The sequence below is a fragment of the Castor canadensis genome, chromosome 13 (genome assembly GCF_047511655.1).
Source record: "Castor canadensis chromosome 13, mCasCan1.hap1v2, whole genome shotgun sequence".
In the NCBI taxonomy this organism is placed as follows: Eukaryota; Metazoa; Chordata; class Mammalia; order Rodentia; family Castoridae; genus Castor; species Castor canadensis.
The window spans coordinates 55,860,117-55,880,851 of NC_133398.1; the positions used below are offsets into that span (position 1 = coordinate 55,860,117).

Here is a 20,735-nt window from a genome sequence, read left to right on the forward strand (position 1 = left end):
TTCACAGTTCTGGAGACTGAAACATTCAATATTGAGGGCCTACAACTGTTGAGGGGACAAGCAAACTGCTGAAAGGACAAGCAAACAGAAAGATAAACCAATGGAACTCATCCTTTATTCAGGACACTGCTCCCACAATAAGCCAACCAGAGATAACTGCCTAATCCATCACGGGGCAGGGGAGGGAGTGTGTGTGTGGGGGGAGACTAATCACCTCCTAAAGGAGCCACTTCTTAACACTATCACAATGGCAATTAAATTTCAATATGAAGAGAGTAAGAAGACCGAAGATTAGAGACATCCAGCATATTCCTGTATCTCCATGAGTCTCAGAGCTGGGTGGTGAGGAAAGGCATGGAGTACAACAGTACACAGTTGACAGAGACCAGATTAAATCCAGAAATATTGAACTTTATAAAAAGAAACAAGAGACCCTAACATTGGGCACTACACAAAACAGTTAAGGAACAGGGAGAATCCCTCCAGTGGTGCTTTAAGCAGAAAAAGAAAGAAAGAAAGAAAGAAAAAAGAAAAGAAAGCAAGCAAGCTGCAAGTGAGCTCCACCACAGGCACACAATATGTTACTCTGTAAAATACAGTTTATGACAAGAGATCTGGGATTCCCCACCACAAGTACACACTGTACAAGGGGTCCCCTGCACCTCCTAGCTTGTTCACTGGTGCTGTGGTGGGGAATATCTTAAGACAGATCTTACATTCAAACCTTCCAGCTGGTGAGAACCAAAGACCCTGAATGTTTAAATCTCCAAGTTCCAAAGGCCTTCCCTCTTCATTAGCTAAGCAAATGATTGGTGTGGGACAAGGAAACTGGTCTTGGATGTAGACCTTAAGACACAGGTCTATGTGGTGGGAAGTGCAAACCATACTGCTGAGGGAAGTAGAGGGCATTTATTTTTGGGAACTGCAGCCTGACCTGTGGAAAGAGGGCCAAGACCAGCTATGTGTGAATATGAGTGGGGGCTAGGACAGAAACCAGTGGCTAGGGCATACAGGATCACTAGTGTAGATGGCTTTGGATTGACAGCTTTCCACACTGTCAGAGCTCCAGAGACACTGGATGGAAATACTGCCACTGCTTAGGCATTTCCCATGTCCATTCCCACATTGCCAGAGATCCTCTGGGGAGGGTCATCCAACCAGGATGTCCTCAGACTCAGCTGGCAGGAACAGCTTAAGGTTGGATCCTACACTCTCTGCATACAAGGAACACTGTTAGTAATTCAGCCATATACCAGTCATACTAGTACACAACCCTGGCAGGAAAAGCAGGGCAAGGTTCAACCTGAAAAGTGCCCTTTTGGGTCTAAACTATTTGGACTTCAGAGAGAAAATGATTCAGTACCCAACCCCTCCCCACCAGGTAAAATGCAAAACAAGCCTGGAGATTTTGTGTTTTCTCTCAGTACATATATTGAGGGGGAACAATACATATCTATTGCTATATGTATATGTATATATATTTTTTCCATATATATTCAATTTTATATTGAAATTTAATTGCCATATATATTTTTTTTGTTTCTCCCTCAGTACATATATAGCATAAGACTTTCCTGTTTCTCTCAGTTCCTTTCCCTATCATTCTTCTTTTATTACTTAATAATTAATACTTTAATTTTTTAAAATTTAATTGGTTATTTATTTTTCCTTCTCCTTTTATCATTTTTACATTTACTTACATGTGTATACACTGCCACCTCCTCCCCACCCCCAACCCCCAACTCCCTGCTTCTAGGCAGAACCTGTTCCGCCCTCTTCTTCTCCAATTTTGTTGAAGAGAAAACATAAGAGGTAATAAGAAAAACATACCGTTTTTGCTAGTTTGGGATAAAGATAGCTATACAAAGAGATTCCTAGCATTGCTTCCATGCACTTTGTGTATTGCAACCCACACTGGTACATTTCTACCAGACCTCTTCACTACTTCTTGGCCCCCATCCCATGGTGGCCTCTGCTAATTTAAGATTACTTTATTTGCTGCTTAACAGGGAGCACATCAACCACATTCAAGTTTTATGTTTCCTTTCCTTTTCCTATTTCTTCTGTGCATGTTCTCCCCTAGTGTGTGACCCATGTCCAATAATATTACTGTATTAGTCTTGGGTCTATAATCTGCATATGAGAGAGAACATGTGATTTTTGACCTTCTGAGCCTGACTAACTTCACTTAAGATCATATTTTCTACTTCCATCCATTTACTTGCGAATGATATAATTTCATTCTTCTTTGTGGCTGAGTAAAATTCCATTGTGTATAATTACCACTACTTCTTGATCCAATCATCAGTTGTGGGGCATCTTGGGTGTTTCCACAGATTGTCCATTGTAAATAGTTCTGCAATAAACATGGGTACGCAAGTGCTTTTGTTATAATTTGAGTCACATCCCTTTGGGTATATCCCTAGGAGTCATATTGCTGGATCATATGACAGATCTATGTTTAGTTTTTTAAGGAACCTCCATAATGTTTTCCATAGTGGTAGTACTAGCTTAACACTCCCACCAGCAGTGTATGAGGGTTTCTTTTTCCCCCACATCCTCACCAGCATTTGTTGTTGGTGGTATTCTTGATGATAGCCATTCTAACAGCCATGAGCTAGAATCTTAGTGTGGTTTGATTTGCATTTCCTTTATGGCCAGGGATTGTGAGCATTTTTTCATGTGGTTTTTTTTTTTTTTTGGCTATTTGGATTTCTTCCTTAGAAGAAGTTCTGTGCAGTTCATTTGCCCACTTCTTTATTGGTTCATTGATTTTTGGGGAGTTGTTTTTTGAGCTCTCTGTATATTCTGGTTATCAGTCCTTTGTCTGATGTATAGCTAGCAAATGTTTTCAGCCACTCTATGGGTTGTCTCTTCAATTTACAGACCATTTTTTTTGTTATTATGCAGAGGCTTTTTAATTTCATGTAGTCCCATTTGTCCCTCCTTTCTCTTAGTTACTGGGCTGATGGAGTTTTACTGAAGGAGTCCTTGCGTATTCCTATTGTTTCCAGGGTATTCCCTGCTCTTTTGTGTACTAACTGCAAGATTTGGGTCTGATATTGAGGTCCTTAATCTACTTTGAGTTGATACTAGTACAGGGTGACAGGCATGGATCTCATTTCAGTTTTCTGCAGGCAGACAGCCACTTTTCCCAGCACCATTCGTTGAAGAGGTGGTCTTTTCTCCATTGCATGTTTTTGGTGCCTTTGTCAAAAAATAAGGTGGGCATAGCTGTGTGGATTCATATCCAGGTCCTCTATTCTGTTCCACTGCTCTTTTTAAATTCCTAGTTTATTATGTAAGTATCCTTCATTTCCATCTTGTTGGAGGGTATAGTTGTTATTTCCAATTGTTTTTACTACATTTAAATATCTTATTTGTTTCTGAATTGTTGTTATTGTTACTGTGGTCTCCTCTCTCTCCTCTGAGTGGCAGTAGAGAGTGAGACTTCAAGAAAAGGCTGCACACTAAGAACACCCACATATTAAACCAGGAGAGGTATCCATCTCAAGAGATGTGCAAATTGCAATGTAGAAACACAAGAATTATGAAAAAGCAAGGAAATGTGACTCCTCTAAAAGTCTCTAGCTCTTCAATAATCAAATCCAAAGATTAATGGTTATAATGCCATTTAAAGAATTCAAAAGTCTAGTTTTTAAAATGATCAATGAACTCAAAAATGATTCAAGTAAACAGATGAAGGAAGTAAGGTTAATTCAAGACTTGGATGAGAAATTCAGCAACTTGACAAGAAAGCAATGAAATAAGAGAGTGGAAAAAAAAGGTATCTTGGAAATAAAAAGCTCAAAAATAAAATTAAAATCCAGTGGAAAGCATTATCAACAGACTAAAGCAGAAGAAAGAATATCAGGGATTGAAGATAAGGTTGATGAATTATTGTATTAACATAGCAGTAAAGAAAATAAATAAGCAATCATGACCAGAACTTACAAATCTGGGACACGATCAAGAAACCAAACAAACAACACTTGGTATAGAAAAAGGAGCTGAGATACAAGCTAAGGCATAGAAAATATATTCAATGAAATGATAGCAAAAAAAAATCTTAAGTGTGGACACTGAAATAGAGGAGGCATATAGTACCCCATGTAGAAAAGAACCTCTCGATGTCTTATTGGCAATAGTTAAAATGCCAAGATCACAGACAAAAGAAAGAATACTGAAAGCCGCAAAAGAGAAGTGCCTTCTTACTTACAAAGGCAAACTCATCAGGATTACATCAAACCTCCCACCAGAAACCATAAAAGCCAGGAACACATTGAATTATGTATTTCAAGCCTTGAGAGTGAATAACTGCCACCCAAGAATACTATATCCAGCAAAGTTAATCTTTAAAATCAACTGAGAAATAAAGACCTTCCATGATAAGCATAAGCCAAAGCAATGTGTGATCATTAAGCCAGCAATGCAGAAGATACATGAAGAAATTCTATACACAGATGAGAAAGAAAGATGGTCTCCATCATGAGAGCTCAGAAGAGGGAATTCCAAGATGGCAGCTAGAGCCGGTGCAGAGAATCTCCACTTCTAGTTAAACGAAGAAGAAATGAGGAGGGCCCCCGGGGCCGCCAGTGGCCGGAGCCCATACGCCTTGGGAAGACGCAGACAAGGTGAGCTTCACGGTACCGCGGTAGCCCCACAGACAAGCCTGGGCCAGAGCAGCATAGCCCCCTGGACAGACTGACCGCCACCCGGGAAAAAAAGAGAAACTGAGTAATAAGCAATAAGAACATTTAAGACAGTGGGAAAAAGGGTGGGGCGCCCTGAGCGCTGAAGATTGGGGGAAGGGAATCCTTCCCGGGACTGTAAATAAACAAGCCAGGCGGGCCAGAGAGCCTCTGGCGGGAGCAGGCCGGCGCCCAACAACCAGGAGCAGGGAAGCTTGTGAGAGGAGGGAAGACCCACTTCCCACGTGAACTGTAAACAAACATAGCTGCCGGCAGGAGCAGCAGCACCGCCCAGTAAGCAGGAGCAGGAAAGCTTCTGAAAGTGGCAGTGGGAGGAAAACTTCAGAGGAGAGGGGGGAAGACCCACCTCCCACATGAACTGTAGATAAACATGCAGGCCTGACAACGCGGGGCAGTGTCACCTTTCCCAGTGCTTGGAAAGGGGAAAGCCTGTAGCAGAGGCTCCCGCACAGGAGAACTCTGAGCAAACAAAGCCTGTGGGACCAGGTGAGTGCTAGCTCACCCCAGAGATCTGCATAAATAACGCGCCAGCTACAGGCTGAGAGCAGCAGGCAGGCGAGCCACAGCTGCAGATACCACTCTCAGAACTGCCTCCAGACGCTATTTTTTCTTTTTCTCCCTACCTTTGATGAGAGAACAACCGAATTACACCTGCAAGCCGAAAAACTTACTGAAACTGTATTGCATTTGAACTGGGGACACTTGGTGGGGCTGTGTGTGTGTGTGTGTGTGTGTGTGTGTGTGTGTAGTTTTGTTCTACTTTATGCATCCCCTTTGATGAGACAACTACAGAACAACATCTGAGGCACCAACTCCAGGACTTGAGAATGAGACGGACACCCAAATTATTAAGACTGAAACTGCATTGCATATAAACTTGGAAGTTTTTTTGGTTTTTTTTTTTAATTTTCTATTTTCCATTTTATTTTAATTCATTTTTATATATAGATATTACATTCATTTACTTATTTTTTATTTTTTTATCTTTGATTTTCAATCCTCTCTCTGTCTCTCTATTGTCTGTTCAGCTTACTGTCGATTAGTACACTAACACTCCCTGTTTATACCTTTGAAACTCTCTTGTCTGATACCTTGTTCTGCTTTCTTCCTCTTGTCTGTATATTTGTTTTCCCCTTTTCGTTAACTTCTTGCTTTCCATCTCCTCTCACCCTTCCATTCTAAATATTACCATTGTTATTATTACAACCTAGAAAATACTTAATTGCACACAGTACAGGGACAGTAACAACACCAAGGACAATGACGGGAAGACAGAAAAAACAGGGAAACCAGTTTCCCCACAGCAAAAAATTAGTACAGGAACCAGAGGGGAATGAAGAGAACAGAAACTCAGATCCAGACTCCAACAAAATGAAGATAAACTATGCCAAAGGACCCAATGAAGCCCACAAGAATAATTTAAAAGAAGACATACTACAAGTACTCAATGAGAATTTTATAGAAATGATACTAGATAGGGTCAACCAAAATGTACAGGAGACACTCAAGAAATTCCAAGACAATAAAAATAGAGAATTTGAAAAAGCAAAAGAAGAAATAAAGGAAACCATAGAAGCATTGTATAAACACCAAAGTGAAAGAGAGAACACAATGAATAAATGGATAAATGAACTCAGGACAAAAATAGACAACAATAAAGAAGAAAACTGCCAGGATATGGAAAACCTCAGAAAAAAGAACGAAACAGAACTGCAAAACAAAATGGAAATGAAATTGAAGAAGCAATCAAGAGTCTCTCCAAAAAGAAAAGTCCAGGACCTGATGGATTCTCTGCTGAATTCTATCAGACCTTTAAAGAAGAACTGATACCAACCCTCCTTCAACTGTTCCACAAAATAGAAAGGTAAGGAAAACTGCCAAACACATTTTATGAAGCCAGTATTACACTTATCCCAAAACCAGGCAAAGACACCTCCAAAAAGGAGAACTACAGGCCAATCTCCTTAATGAACATTGGTGCAAAAATCCTCAACAAAATAATGGGAAACAGAATTCAGCAACACATCAAAAAGTCACCACGACCAAGTAGGCTTCATCCCAGGGATGCAGGGGTGGTTCAACATACGAAAATCAATAAACGTAATAAACCACATTAACAGAAGCAAAGACAAAAACCACTTGATCATCTCAATAGATGCAGAAAAAGCCTTTGATAAGATCCAACATCATTTCATGATATAAGCTCTAAGAAAACTAGGAATAGAAGGAAAGTTCCTCAACATTATAAAAGCTATATATGACAAACCTACAGCCAGCATTATACTTAACGGAGAAAAATTAAAACCATTCCCTCTTAAATCAGGAACCAGACAAGGATGCCCACTATCTCCACTCCTATTCAACATAGTACTGGAATTCCTAGCCAGAGCAATTAGGCAAGAAGAAGGAATAAAAGGAATACAAATAGGTAAAGAAACTGTCAAAATATCCCTATTTGCAGACGACATGATCCTATACCTTATAGACCCAAAAAACTCTACTCAGAAGCTTCTAGACATCATCAATAGCTATAGCAAGGTAGCAGGATATAAAATCAACATAGAAAGATCATTAGCATTTCTATACACTAACAATGAGCAAATGGAAAAAGAATGTATGAAAACAATTCCATTTAAAATAGCCTCAAAAAAAAATCAAATACTTAGGTGTAAACCTAACAAAAGATGTGAAAGACCTCTACAAAGAAAACTATATACTTCTAAACAAAGAGATTGAGGAAGACTATAGAAAGTGGAGAGATCTCCCATGCTCATGGATTGGTAGAATCAACATAGTAAAAATGTCGATACTCCCCAAAGTAATCTACATGTTTAATGCAATTCCCATCAAAATTCCAATGACATTCATTAAAGAGATTGAAAAATCTACTGTTAAATTTATATGGAAACACAAGAGGCCACAAATAGCCAAGGCAATACTCAGTCAAAAGAACAATGCAGGAAGTATCACAATACCTGACTTCAAACTATATTACAAAGCAATAACAATAAAAACAGCATGATACTGGCACAAAAACAGACATGAAGACCAGTGGAACAGAATAGAGGACCCCGATATGAAGCCACACAACTATAAGCAACTTATCTTTGAGAAAGGAGCTAAAAATATACGATGGAGAAATAGCAGCCTCTTCAACAAAAACAGCTGGGAAAACTGGTTAGAAGTCTGCAAAAAACTGAAACTAGATCCATGTATATCACCCTATACCAAGATTAACTCAAAATGGATCAAGGATCTTAATATCAGACTCCAAACTCTTAAGTTGATACAAGAAAGACTAGGACATACTCTGGTTTTAGTAGGTATAGGTAAGAACTTTCTCAATGAAACCCCAGCAGCACAGCAACTAAGAGATAGCATAGATAAATGGGACCTCATAAAACTAAAAAGCTTCTGTTCATCAAAAGAAATGGTCTCTAAACTGAAGAGAACACCCACAGAGTGGGAGAAAATATTTGCCAACTATACATCAGACAAAGGACTGATAGCAGAATATACAGGGAACTTTAAAAACTAAATTCTCCCAAAACTAATGAACCAATAAAGAAATGGGCAAGTGAACTAAACAGAACTTTCTCAAAAGAAGAAATTCAAATGGCCAGAAAACACATGAAAAAATGCTCACCATCCCTAGCAATAAAGGAAATGCAAATTAAAACCACGCTAAGATTTCACCTCACCCCTGTTAGAATAGCCATCATCAGCAACACCACCACCAACAGGTGTTGGCGAGGATGCGAGGAAAAAGGAACCCTCTTACACTGTTGGTGGGAATGTAGACTAGTACAACCACTCTGGAAAAAAATTTGGAGGCTACTTAAAAAGCTGGACATCGATCTACCATTTGATCCAGCAATACCACTCTTGGGGATATACCCAAAAGACTGTTACTCCAGAGGCACCTGCACATCCATGTTTATTGCGGCACTATTCACAATAGCCAAGTTATGGAAACAGCCAAGATGCCCCACCACTGACGAATGGATTAAGAAAATGTTGTATCTATACACAATGGAATTTTATGCAGCCATGAAGAAGAACAAAATGTTATCATTCGCTGGTAAATGGATGGAATTGGAGAACATCATTCTGAGTGAGGTTAGCCTGGCTCAAAAAACCAAAAATCGTATGTTCTCCCTCATATGTGGACATTAGATCAAGGGCAAACACAACAAGGGGATTGGACTATGAGCACATGATAAAAGCGAGAGCACACAAGGGAGGGGTGAGGATAGGTAAGACACCTAAAAAACTAGCTAGCATTTGTTGCCCTTAACGCAGAGAAACTAAAGCAGATACCTTAAAGCAACTGAGGCCAATAGGAAAAGGGGACCAGGTACTAGAGAAAAGGTTAGATCAAAAAGAATTAACCTAGAAGGTAACACCCACGCACAGGAAATCAATCTGAGTCAATGCCCTGTATAGCTATCCTTATCTCAACCAGCAAAAACCCTTGTTCCTTCCTATTATTGTTTATACTCTCTCTACAACAAAATTAGAAATAAGGGCAAAATAGTTTCTGCTGGGTATTGGGGCGGGGGAGAGGGAGGGGGCGGAGTGGGTGGTAAGGGAGGGGGTGGGAGCAGGGGGGAGAAATGAACCAAGCCTTGTATGCACATATGAATAATAAAAGAAAAATGAAAAAAAAAATGAGAGCTCAGAAAAGTTCATAAATTTCATGAGAAGTATAGGTGAACAAATGAGAATTAGGGAAGACTTAAACATTTTCAACCCAGTAAGTCATTGAAGTTCTAAGAAGAATAAAGGAAAAAGAAAAAATTAAAGAGTACTCAAATAACCAGGAAAAAATCTGGAATTAGAACATACTCTTAGTAATAACCCGAAATGTAAATGGTCTCATCTTTCCAATTAAAACACACAGATGGTTTCATGCATTAAAAAACAAGATCTGACTCTTTGTCGGTGAAGTGTATTTCTTGAAGACAGCAAAGACATCCACAGACTGAAAGGGAAGGGATGGAAAACAATATTCTAAACAAACAGGATCTCAAAACAAGTTAGAGTGGCTATGCTCACATCTGACAAAGTGGACTTTGAGGCAAAATTAGTGCAAAGAGATGAAGAAGGTTGCTACATATTAATAAAGGGAGTAATCCATCATTTTAACTAAGATATGTTGTAAGCACTTTTGTAAATGTCACAATGTAATGCTAGTACAACAACATGATAATAAAATTAAATCAAATTTAAAAAGAGGATATAATCATTATAAATTTACATGCACCAAGTGTCAGTATACTCAGTTTCATAAAACAAAGACTACTGCACATAAAGGGACATAGTGATCCAGATAAAATAAGAATGGGAAATTTCAATACGCTGCTCTCTAAAAAATTAACCAGGAAACATTGGAGTTAAATCATACCATAAAACAAATGGACTTTTAACGTATATCTGCAGAATATTCTGTCCAACAACTGTAAAATACACACTCTTGGCAGCCTATGGAACTTTCTCCAAAGTCAATCACATTTTAGGCCATAAAACAAGTCTTAAAAAAAAAACAAGAAAATGGAAATAATCTCTCATTTCTTATCAGATCACAATGCAGCAAAAGTAGAACTCAATAGCAAGAGAAACTACAGAAAACATATAAACATGTGGATACTGAACAATATGCTTTTGACAATCAGTTCATCACTGAAGAAATCAGGGGCAAAATTGAAAACTTCCTATAATCAAATCAAAATGAAAACACCACTTATCAGAACATGTCAGATACAGCCAAGGCAGTTCTAAGAGGAAACTTCATAGCTATAAGAGCTCAATTAAAAAATCAGAGAACTCAAATAAATAACCCTATGATTCTCCTCAGGGTTTAGAAAAGAAAGAACAAGTCAAAACCAAAATTAGTAGAAAGAAAGGTATAATGAAGATCAAAGATGAAATTAATGAAATGGAAACCAAAAAGAAACAAAGAGTTGATTCACTGAAAAGATAAACAAGATTGACAAACCTTTAGCCAAATTAACCAAAGAAAGAGTGAAGATCCAATTCAATAAAATTGGAGATGTAAAAGAGAATACTACAACCAAAACCTCTGAAATCCCAAGGGAACATTTTGAAAAATTATACTCCAATAAATTGGAAAATCTAGAACTGGATACATGTCTGGATATGTATGACATACCAAAATTGAACCCAGAAGATATAAAAATCCTAAACAGATTTATAATTAGCAATGAGATTGAAGCAGAAATAAAAGATTTTTCCAATAAAGAAATTTGTAGGATAAGATACATTCACTGCTGAATTCTAACCGATATTTATTTATTTATTCATTTATTCACATGTGCATACATTGTTTGGGTCATTTCTCACCACCTGCCACCCATCCCCTCCCTCTCCCCTCCTCCCCACCTCACTTCCAGGAAGAACCTGTTCTGCCCTTATCTCTAATTTTTTTGAAGAGAAGACATAAGCATAATAAGAAAGACAAAGTGTTTTTGCTAGTTGAGTTAAGGACAGCTATACAGAGAGATTTCTAGCATTGCTTCCATGTACAAATGTGTTACAATGTTACAACCCAAATTCATTCATCTCTAACTGATCTTCACACTGGTTCCGGATCCCCTTCTTATGTTGACCTCTCTTGCTTTAAGGTTTCTGTATTAGTTCCTCTGGAGTGGGGATGTCAAACACTTTCATGTTTTGGGTTTACTGCCTATCCCCATACCTCCCATATGTGCTCTCCCCTTGTCATGTGACCCAAGTCCAACCTCATTGCTGCATTTGCCCTAGATCTAAAGTCCACATATGAGGGAGAACATACGATTTTTGGTCTTCTGAGCCTGGCTAACCTCACTCAGAATGAAGTTCTCCAGTTCCATCCATTTACTTGCGAATGATAAGATTTCATTTTTCTTCATAGCTGAGTAAAATTCCATTGTGTATAAATACCATATTTTCTTGATCCATCCATCAGTAGTGGGGGCATCTTGGTTGTTTCCATAACTTGGCTATTGTGAATAGCCAATGCAGTAAACATAGGTGTGTAGGTGCCTTTGGAGTAACCTATGTTGCATTCCTTTGGGTATATCCCCAGTAGTGGGACTGCTGGATCATACAGCAGTTCTACGTTTAGATTTTTAAGAAGTCTCCAAATTTTTTTCCAGAGTGGTTGCACTAGCTTGCATTCCCACCAGCAGTGTACAAGGGTTCCTTTTTCTCCACATCCTCACCAACACCTGTTGTTGGTGGTTTTTTTGATGATGGCTATTCTAACAGGGGTGAGGTGGAATTTTAGTGTGGTTTTGATTTGCATTTCCTTTATAGCTAGAAATGGTGAGCATTTTTTCAGTGTTTTTTGGCCATTTGAATTTCTTCTTTTGAGAAAGCTCTGTTTAGTTCAGTTGCCCATTTCTTTATTGGTTTATTGATTTGGGGAGCTAACCGATCTTTAAAAAGAACTAACATCAATGCTCCTCAAACTATTTCATAAAACAGAAAGGGAAGGAGTATTTCCAAACTCCTTCTATGAAGCTGGTATTACCCTGATACCAAAAGCAAACAGACACAACAAACACAGAAAAGACCAATTTCCTTCATGAATACAGGCACCAAAACTTTCAATAAAATACTTGCAAACTGAATTCAACAACAGCACATTAACAAGATCATACACTGTGATCAATCTGGCTTCATAGCAGGAATGCAAGGATGGCTCAACATACGCAAATCAATACATGTAATATAACACATAAATAGATCAAAGAAAGAAAACCACATGATCATTTCAACAGATCCTAAAAAAGCCTTCTATACAATTCAACATCCTTCCTAATAAAAAGCCGTGGGGAAACTAGGTATAGATGAATCATACCTCAATAATAAAGGCTATATATTACAAACCTATAACCAACATTACAATGAATGAGGAAAAACTGAAACCACTTCCTCTAAAATCAAGAATGAGACAAGGGTGTCCACTCTTACCACTCTTATTCAATATTGTGCTTGAAATCTTAGCTCAAGTAATACGAAAGAGAAAGAAATAAAAGGGATGCAAATAGGAAAGAAAGAAGTCAAATTATTCTTATTGCAGATAATATGATCCTATACTTAGAAGACCCTAAAGGCATCTTACCAGAAGACTCTTAGATCTAATAAACACCTTCAACAAAGTAGCAGAATACAAAATCAACACATGAAAACAATAGCTTTTTAATATACCAACAACAAACTCCCTGAAAAAGAAGTCACAATATCCTCAAAAAAAAAAAAAAAGGAAATGAATATACCTAGGCATAAACTTAACCCAAAATGTTAAAAACCACTACAATGAAAATTATAAAACACTAAGGAGACTGAAGAAGACAGTAGAAAAATGGAAAAACCTCCCTTGTTTATGGATCAGAAGAGTTAAATCATTAAAACAGACAAATTACTAAAAGGAATTTATATATTCAACACAATTCTCATTGAAATTCCATTGACATTCTTCATAGGAATAGAGAAACCAATCCTAAAATTCATATAGAAACATAAAAGACCCTGACTAGCCAAAGCAATCCTGAGCAAAAAGAGCAATGCTCTAAGTACCACAATACTTGACTTCAGACTGTACTACAGAGTCAGAGTAATAAAAACAACCATGGAGTTGCCACAAACACAGACACATAGACCAATGGTATAAAAGACTCAGAAATAAGCTCACATAGCTACAGTCACCTGATTTTTGGCAACGTGCCAGAATAATATACTGGAAAACAGCCTTTTAACAAGTGGTATTGGGAAAACTGAATATCTAGATGTAGAAGACTGAAACTAGACCCCAATCTCTCACACAGTATAAAGCTGAACTTAAAATGGATTGAAGACCTTAATGTAAGACCTAAAACTTTCAAACTACTAGAGGAAAACACAGGGAAATATTCAAGATATAGGCATAGGCAACTACTTTCTGAATAGGACTCCAGTTGCACAAAAAATAGTAGCAAGAATTGGCTAATGGAATTGCAACAAAATGAAAAGTCTCTGAATAGCAAAAAGACAACACAGTGAAGAGACAGCCTACAGAATGGGAGAAAATCTTTGCAAGCTATGCGTCCAACAGGTGATTAATATCCAGAATACATAAAGAACCAAAAGAATAATCAAATCAATAAATGGGTAAATAAACTGGACAGATATTTTTACAAATAAAAAAGTACATATGGCCAATAAATCCATGAAAATTTGTTCAACATCTTTAGCCATCAGGGAAATGAACATCAAAACTACATTGAGATACCACCTCATTTCAGTGCAAATGGCTATCATCAAGAAGAAAAAAAAAAAAAACAAACAAAAAACAGGCTCTGGTGACTCATGCCTGTAATTCTAGCTACGCAGAAGGCAGAAAGATCAGGAGGATTGTGGTTCAAAGCCAGCCTAGGCAAATAGTTCATGAGACCCTATCTCAAAAATAATCAGCACAAAAAAAAAGGGTTGGGGGGAGTGGCTCAAGTGGTAGAGCACCCGCCTAGCAATCATGAGACCCGGATTTTAAACCCCAGTACTATGGAAGAAAGGAAAGGAAAGGAAAAGAAAAGGAAAGGAGGAGGAAGACAAGCAAATTTCAAGTTGGGGGCAGCATGGGCCTGCCTCAGGGAAGGACAGCAGCCTTTGGAATTCCACCCAGTGCCTCTACCCTCAAGAGAGGAAGGGAATATGTCCTGGCACTGAAGCAGGAGCTTTGTGGGGCTATGAGGCAGCTCCCCTACTTCATTTGGCCAGCCGTCCCCAAGAGAGATGTGGAACAATACTCGGACAAACATCAGATGTCAGGGCCGATTGACAATGCCATCGACTGGAACCATGATTGGTGGCATCTACCAAGAAAACTAAAGATTTGAGTTAGGAAGCTACAGAAGGAGCGAACCACCATTCTACTCCTCACGAGGCCCCCAAAGACCACAGAGGATGAGGAAACAATACAGAAACTAGAGACCCTGGACAAGAAGGAGGAAGAAGTGCCTTCAAAGGAAGATGAAGAGAAAGAAGAAGAAAAGGAAGAAGAAGAAGAGGAGGAATATAATGAGGAAGAACATGAAGAGGAAACTGACTATATCATGTCATTATTTTGACAATGGAGAGGACTTTTGGGGTGACAGTGATGACAATATGGATGAGGCTATATACTGAAGAAAGTCCCAAGAAATACCCCCAGGCCTAATATCTTTCTTGATTTGGGAGATAGAGACTAATTATCCCTATTATTTAGTTTTATGGACAAAATAAACAAACAACCCCCCCCCCCATGAACTCTAGTGGCTATGCCTGTAATCCTAGCTACTTTGGAGGCTAAAAAGAGGAGGATCATGGTTCAAGACCAGCTTAGGAAAATAGGTTGAGAGAACCCCAATTCTCCAAACTAACCACAGCAAAATGGGCTGGAGGCATGGCTCAAGCTATAGAGTGACTGTTTTTCGAGTGTGAAGCCTGCATTCAAACCCCAGTCCCACCAAAAAACAAACACACAAACAAAAACCCATTTGGACAGAGCCCAAATAGCCTGTTTGGTCCCTGGAGGTAGGAATGGAGAATGATGGCAGATAGCTTTCTTTTCTTTCTTTGTCCTTACCTCCCACCTTTGTAGCACCTCTAATAGCTTAAGGAAAGAACCAGTGTCTTCAAAGTATGAAGGGAGAAAGGAGCATTGGAAAGAGTAACTGGGTTGTTAGAGCTGAGGCAGCTGTACATGCATCTCTACTCAACTTTTACAGGTTTTTGTGGATATATTTGGGGGTGGGAGCAGTTAGGGCAAGTAAGGTTGGTTTTATATTTCTAAATAAAGTGTTTTTATTGTCAAAAAAGAAAAGGAAAGGAAAGAAGGAAGAAAAGAAATAAGAAACAACAAATGTTTGCAAGATGTAGGAGGGAAGGTACATTACACATTGTTGGTGGGAAAGTAAATTAGTGTAAGCACTATGGAAATCAATATGGAGGTTCCTCACAAAACTAAAAATAAAACTACCATATGATCATCCAGCTATACCACCCTTGGGAATATACCTAGAGGAATCAGTCAATTTGCTATGGAGATAGCAGCATACCTATGTTCATCACTGCACTATTCACAAGGGCAAGTCATGGAATAAATCTAGGTGCTCATCGATGGATGAACTGATAAAAGAAAATACAATATTACACACATAAAATACACACAGATACAATGGAGTGTTATTTAGCCATAAAGAACAAAATCATATTGTTTGCAGGAAAATGGATGAAACTAGAGATCATCATGTTGTCTCACAAAGACAAGTATCATGTGACTTTTCTAATATGTGGTATTTAGCAGGGGGGTGGGTATAGGAATGGAAGGACATGAAAGTGAAAGGAAGATTATTAGGAAGGCAGAAAGGGAGAGGGTAAAATAGAATAATAAAGGGTAACAGATGAGGTGAGTATGACCAAAGTACATTACATGCATGTACGGAAATGTCATAACAAAACCTATTACTTTGTTCAATTAATAATGGTAACAAAATAAGCTGGGTACAGATCACTCCTGTAATCCTACCAACTTGGAAGACTGAGATTGAGAGGATCATGATTCAAGGCCAACCCAGGCAGGGAGTTCTGGAGGCCCCCTTCTCAACCAAGAGCTGGATGTAGTGGTGTGTGCCTATCATCTCAAACTAGGTGAAAGCTGAGCGTGGTAGCACATGCCTGTCTTTCCAGTAACAGTGGGAAGCTTAAAATAGGAAGGTCACAGTACAAGCAGGCCTGGACAAAAACCAATCCTATCTCCAAGTTGATGACCAGAGCCAAAAAGGCTGGAGACATGGCTCAAGTGGTAGAGCCCTGTGTAGCAAGTGCAAACCTTTAAGTTCAAACCCCCCTACCACAAAAAAAGAAAATAATAATACTGCTAATAAAAAACAAATTTGATATGAGTTTTGGAGGAGCATTCAAACCATAGCAGTGTGTTTGGGTTTTTTAAATATTTTCCAGGCAGACTGCATCAAATAGTCACTTGTCATCAAAGAAAAGTTATACAGTATTGGAACCCTTCTCTTTTTGTAAAGGAAAAGCATGTAATTCATATTCAAATTCAAGAGTACTGTGAAGCACTTTGCCACAAGAAAAACAGTGAAACTTACATGAAAGATTTTAAGGACTATTGCTTATCTTGTTATAAACCACTATAAGGTTTATATGTAAGGTTTCTATGTAAGAAATTAAATCTGTAAGTTCACTTAACCATACAAAGTACATAATGGATCATGCTAAAATACAAAAAATGTAAATAAATGAATGAGGCTGCTATTCTCAGCCCTTCTGCCTTGCATATCTTATACAAAATATTAACTCAATTCGGTCATAGATTTAAATGTAGACTATAAAACTATGACAATTTTAGAAGAAAATGTAGGAAAAATCTTAAGGATCTAGGACTTGGTGAAGACTTCTTAGACATGATACCAAAAGCCTGGTACATAAAAGAAAAACATCAATATATTTTTATTAAAATTGAAAACTTTTGCTCTGCAACAAAAAATGTTACAAGCTACAAGCAGGGGAAAAACGTCTGCATACCACATATCTGATGAAGAACTGGTTTCTATAAGATATAAACTCTCAAAACTCAATAGTAAAAAGATAAACTATCAGAGAAAAAGCAAAAGATGCTAAGATACAGTCTAGCCTCAAATTTCACTAAAGAGAATACATAAATAGGAAATTTTACAAAAAAGAATACACTTGTAGCAATAAGGGGACTAATCCAGACAAAAAGATTTTCATAATCACAAGCTACAGGGAAATTCAAACTAAAGCCACAAGTAGGTATTGCCATACATTTATCAGAACAGCTAACAGAAAAAAATGTTATGACACCAAATTCTGGTGAGGAAGCAGAGTAATGGATCTCTTGTATATTGCAGGGAGAATGAAAAGTAGCACAGACACTCTGGAAAACAGTTTGGTATTTTTTAAAAGAAAAACTAAATGTAGACTTATATATGGACCAGCAACTGCATTCTTGAGCATTTATCATGGAAAAAACTTATGTCCATACAAAATCTTGCACATATACACGTATACACACACACACACACACACACACACACACACACACAGAGTTTTCTTGTTTGGTTTTGGTGGTCCTTATTATATAGGTCTCCTCAATGAAATAAGTTTTTTAAGTTACATAAAGTTGCACAGCTAGTCTATCACAAGGTTCATAAATATCAACTGAATTCCATGTTCTTTCCTTTACTGACTGAAAAAGACACAAAGCAAATCTCTCTTGAACTTTACTACGAAGCCAAAATTTTCAAATGTTTAAAGCTCATTAATAACTATTACACTGCATTGACTCTTGAGTCACCAATTTTTGTTTATGTAATGGAAATAAATGTTTCAAAAGAACTTCTGATGATACTTCCCTGGTAACTTCATTCACTCTATAGAAGGTATTTAACAAACACTTATAACAAATTAATCACTGTCTACCAGTGCTGGCTGAGTTACATATATAAAATGGTATTAGGTTGTACACCTGACAGCAGCCTGACTATAAGGACCCAGCATCATCAGTAATGATACTACAAGCAAAATACCAAGCTAGTGATATCCCAAATCACACCCAGATAGGATTAGTTCATTCATCTGGCTCATAAATTCTTATTCTTGTGAGATCATATATACTAGATTTACAAATAGAAGGAATGGGATTTTAAAAAGTTACATTCCTTTTCTATTTTACCAACTAACATTGGGGAAGGCTTTTATCTAGCCATACCTGAAAAATTGCCTGAAAGGAAAATGACCTCTTAATATAAAACTAGGATTTTAATAAACTAAGTTTTTTTCCTGACTCTTTATTTACAAGAAGTGTTTTCATTCCTCCACAGTCCCCTTTCAGTTCTACATGCACTAGGGTTGGTGTATATGTAGTAGAACTTTACTCCTTTATACCCTGATCTAAGCCACTTCTGTCCACTTAAGAATGTACACTCCTATGGATAGGGTATGGTTTGAACTCTGTAACTATATACTTAGAGGCTTCAGTGGTGATGGCAATAATGGTAAGGATAATATGCTTCAGGTAATTAGAAGAAAAATTCTGCTGCAAGTACACAATCTCCTTAGTCAAGCATAACTGGAGACAAAATAGTGAAATGACAATGTAAAGTTGCATGGAGCTTAGCAATGTTTTTGTTGGTATTTTATATAAGAAAAAGAAAATCCATGTTCATTTTCTCCTTTTTGGCATTTGAAGTGGCTCTAGACTTGTTATTTGAGTTATTCCATCACTCAAAATTTTTGCTGGCAACATCTTTGAGGGATATAAACATGGTAGCTTTTCAGGTATGAGAAGGAGCCTCATGGGAAACTATATTCAGCAGACTTGCAGAATACTTTTGCATCAGACTTCTTTTTAAATGATGTTTTCTTTCTATCTTTAGACTCTAAACTTTTTTCTGACTTCCACTCAACCATGGCATATACAACTTACATGTGCCAAAAATGAGACCAACTCTGTTTCAAATATGTTATTTCCAACAAGGATTGACTCAAGGCCAATTTTAAGGCTAAGTGCAGATACTAGATTGATGGTGATTACTTCTCTTATGCTGAACACTAACATAATGAAGGACTAAAGTAATAATGATATAAGAGAAAAGAAATGGCATGTTGGTTTCCTACAAGAGTGTAGAAAAGGGATCAAAGAATAATTGAAGAATGGGGAAAAAGTTCCTATTGGAAACCATTGCATATGGACAGGAAAATCATAAAAAGCATCATTAATCTTAAAAAAATTCAAAGAACAATGAGTATCTGAGAGGATACAGCTAGATCAATAACAACAGTAGCAACAACAATAATAAATAACTTTGCATTGGAACTTAAAAAGTTAAGGTGTCTACAGAATGCTTGTTATACAGATAAATCACAGAATTGACACTGGGTTTATTAATGTGTTGCAAAACAAGACCTGATAAAATGAGTTTAGTTGGTGAATAACTCAGAACTACCTATGGGCTGTAAGAAACTATAAAGAACCTTAACTTCATTATTTTAGCTTTCCATTACAATGAAATATACTACTATGCCTTGCCACCATTAGAAATTTTACAATAAAGAACATTATTAAAGCTGCTTTGGACTGTATTGAACAGACAAAACATACTATGGTAAGAGTATAAAGGTGAATTTTTATTCAATGTAATGGTGTGAGCTAGAATGAAGGCTGTCTAGCTCTGTTCAAATGTCAAAATTGTAACACATGACAATGATATGTACAAATGCTCAAACAAACTTTTGAAGCCTAAGAAAACACTCCTTGAAGATCATACTTGCTTTGTTCTCTATCTCTTATCAAGTAATAGATATACAAGTGCAGGGTGATTTAGACTCCTCACCCAAAAGGACATTCTCTCATTAAACTAAATAAAGCCTGTGTGCAAATCTGAGCACACTCTGTTTTTCTATGATAGCATACATAATCTCTATCTTTATACAATCTTTGAAAAGTAGAAAATATTTAGTAACATTTTAGATATAAAGCAACTGAGGTTTAGAGTTCATAAATTTCTTAAAGGTACATTGCTAATAAGTGGCACAGCTGGAAATCAGGTATCTCCCTAATTCCAGATCCCTACTCTATTCCTTAATATGCCTTTTTAAAGGGCACCAGCAGATAAAACCTCAGTTTATTCATTAATTTATTCAACAAATATTATTGAGTATCATTTTCTAGGTGCTGAGAATACAGTGATAAAGGAGACAAAGCCCTGGCTGTTCAGATCTTAACACAGACAATAGACAAATGCATTAGATCTACTGCTGTGAAGGAAAGCAGGGTTAGGGTTACACAGTGTGAAGGGATAAGCAGGCTATTTCACTTAGTGACGAGCGAAGGCTTCTATGAGGTAACAGTTGAGCAAAGACTTGCATGAATAGAATGACAGTGCCTCAGTGAAGATTTGCAGCAATAAAAGATAAACATAAAGCCTCTAGAATGAGACTATGCTCACCACATTCAAG

At 37.6% G+C, this 20,735-nt stretch overlaps 1 protein-coding gene and 1 pseudogene across 14 annotated transcripts in view; one reads left to right on the forward strand and one right to left on the reverse strand.

Moving 5' to 3' along the window:
* The window catches only part of Ccdc171 (coiled-coil domain containing 171), a 416,292-nt gene that overhangs the window by 77,051 nt on the left and 318,506 nt on the right, over positions 1-20,735 (reverse strand). The window contains exon 25 of one of the 14 annotated variants that reach the window (XM_074051791.1): positions 2,034-2,356. The exons of the other annotated variants lie outside the window; for them this stretch is intronic. Within the exon in view, the coding sequence (XP_073907892.1) occupies positions 2,204-2,356 (153 nt within the window). The 3' untranslated portion in view covers positions 2,034-2,203. Of the gene's footprint in view, positions 1-2,033; positions 2,357-20,735 lie in introns of those variants that run through there. 14 annotated transcript variants of the gene reach the window in all.
* LOC141415646 (DNA-directed RNA polymerase III subunit RPC7-like pseudogene) lies at positions 14,441-14,879 on the forward strand (annotated as a pseudogene).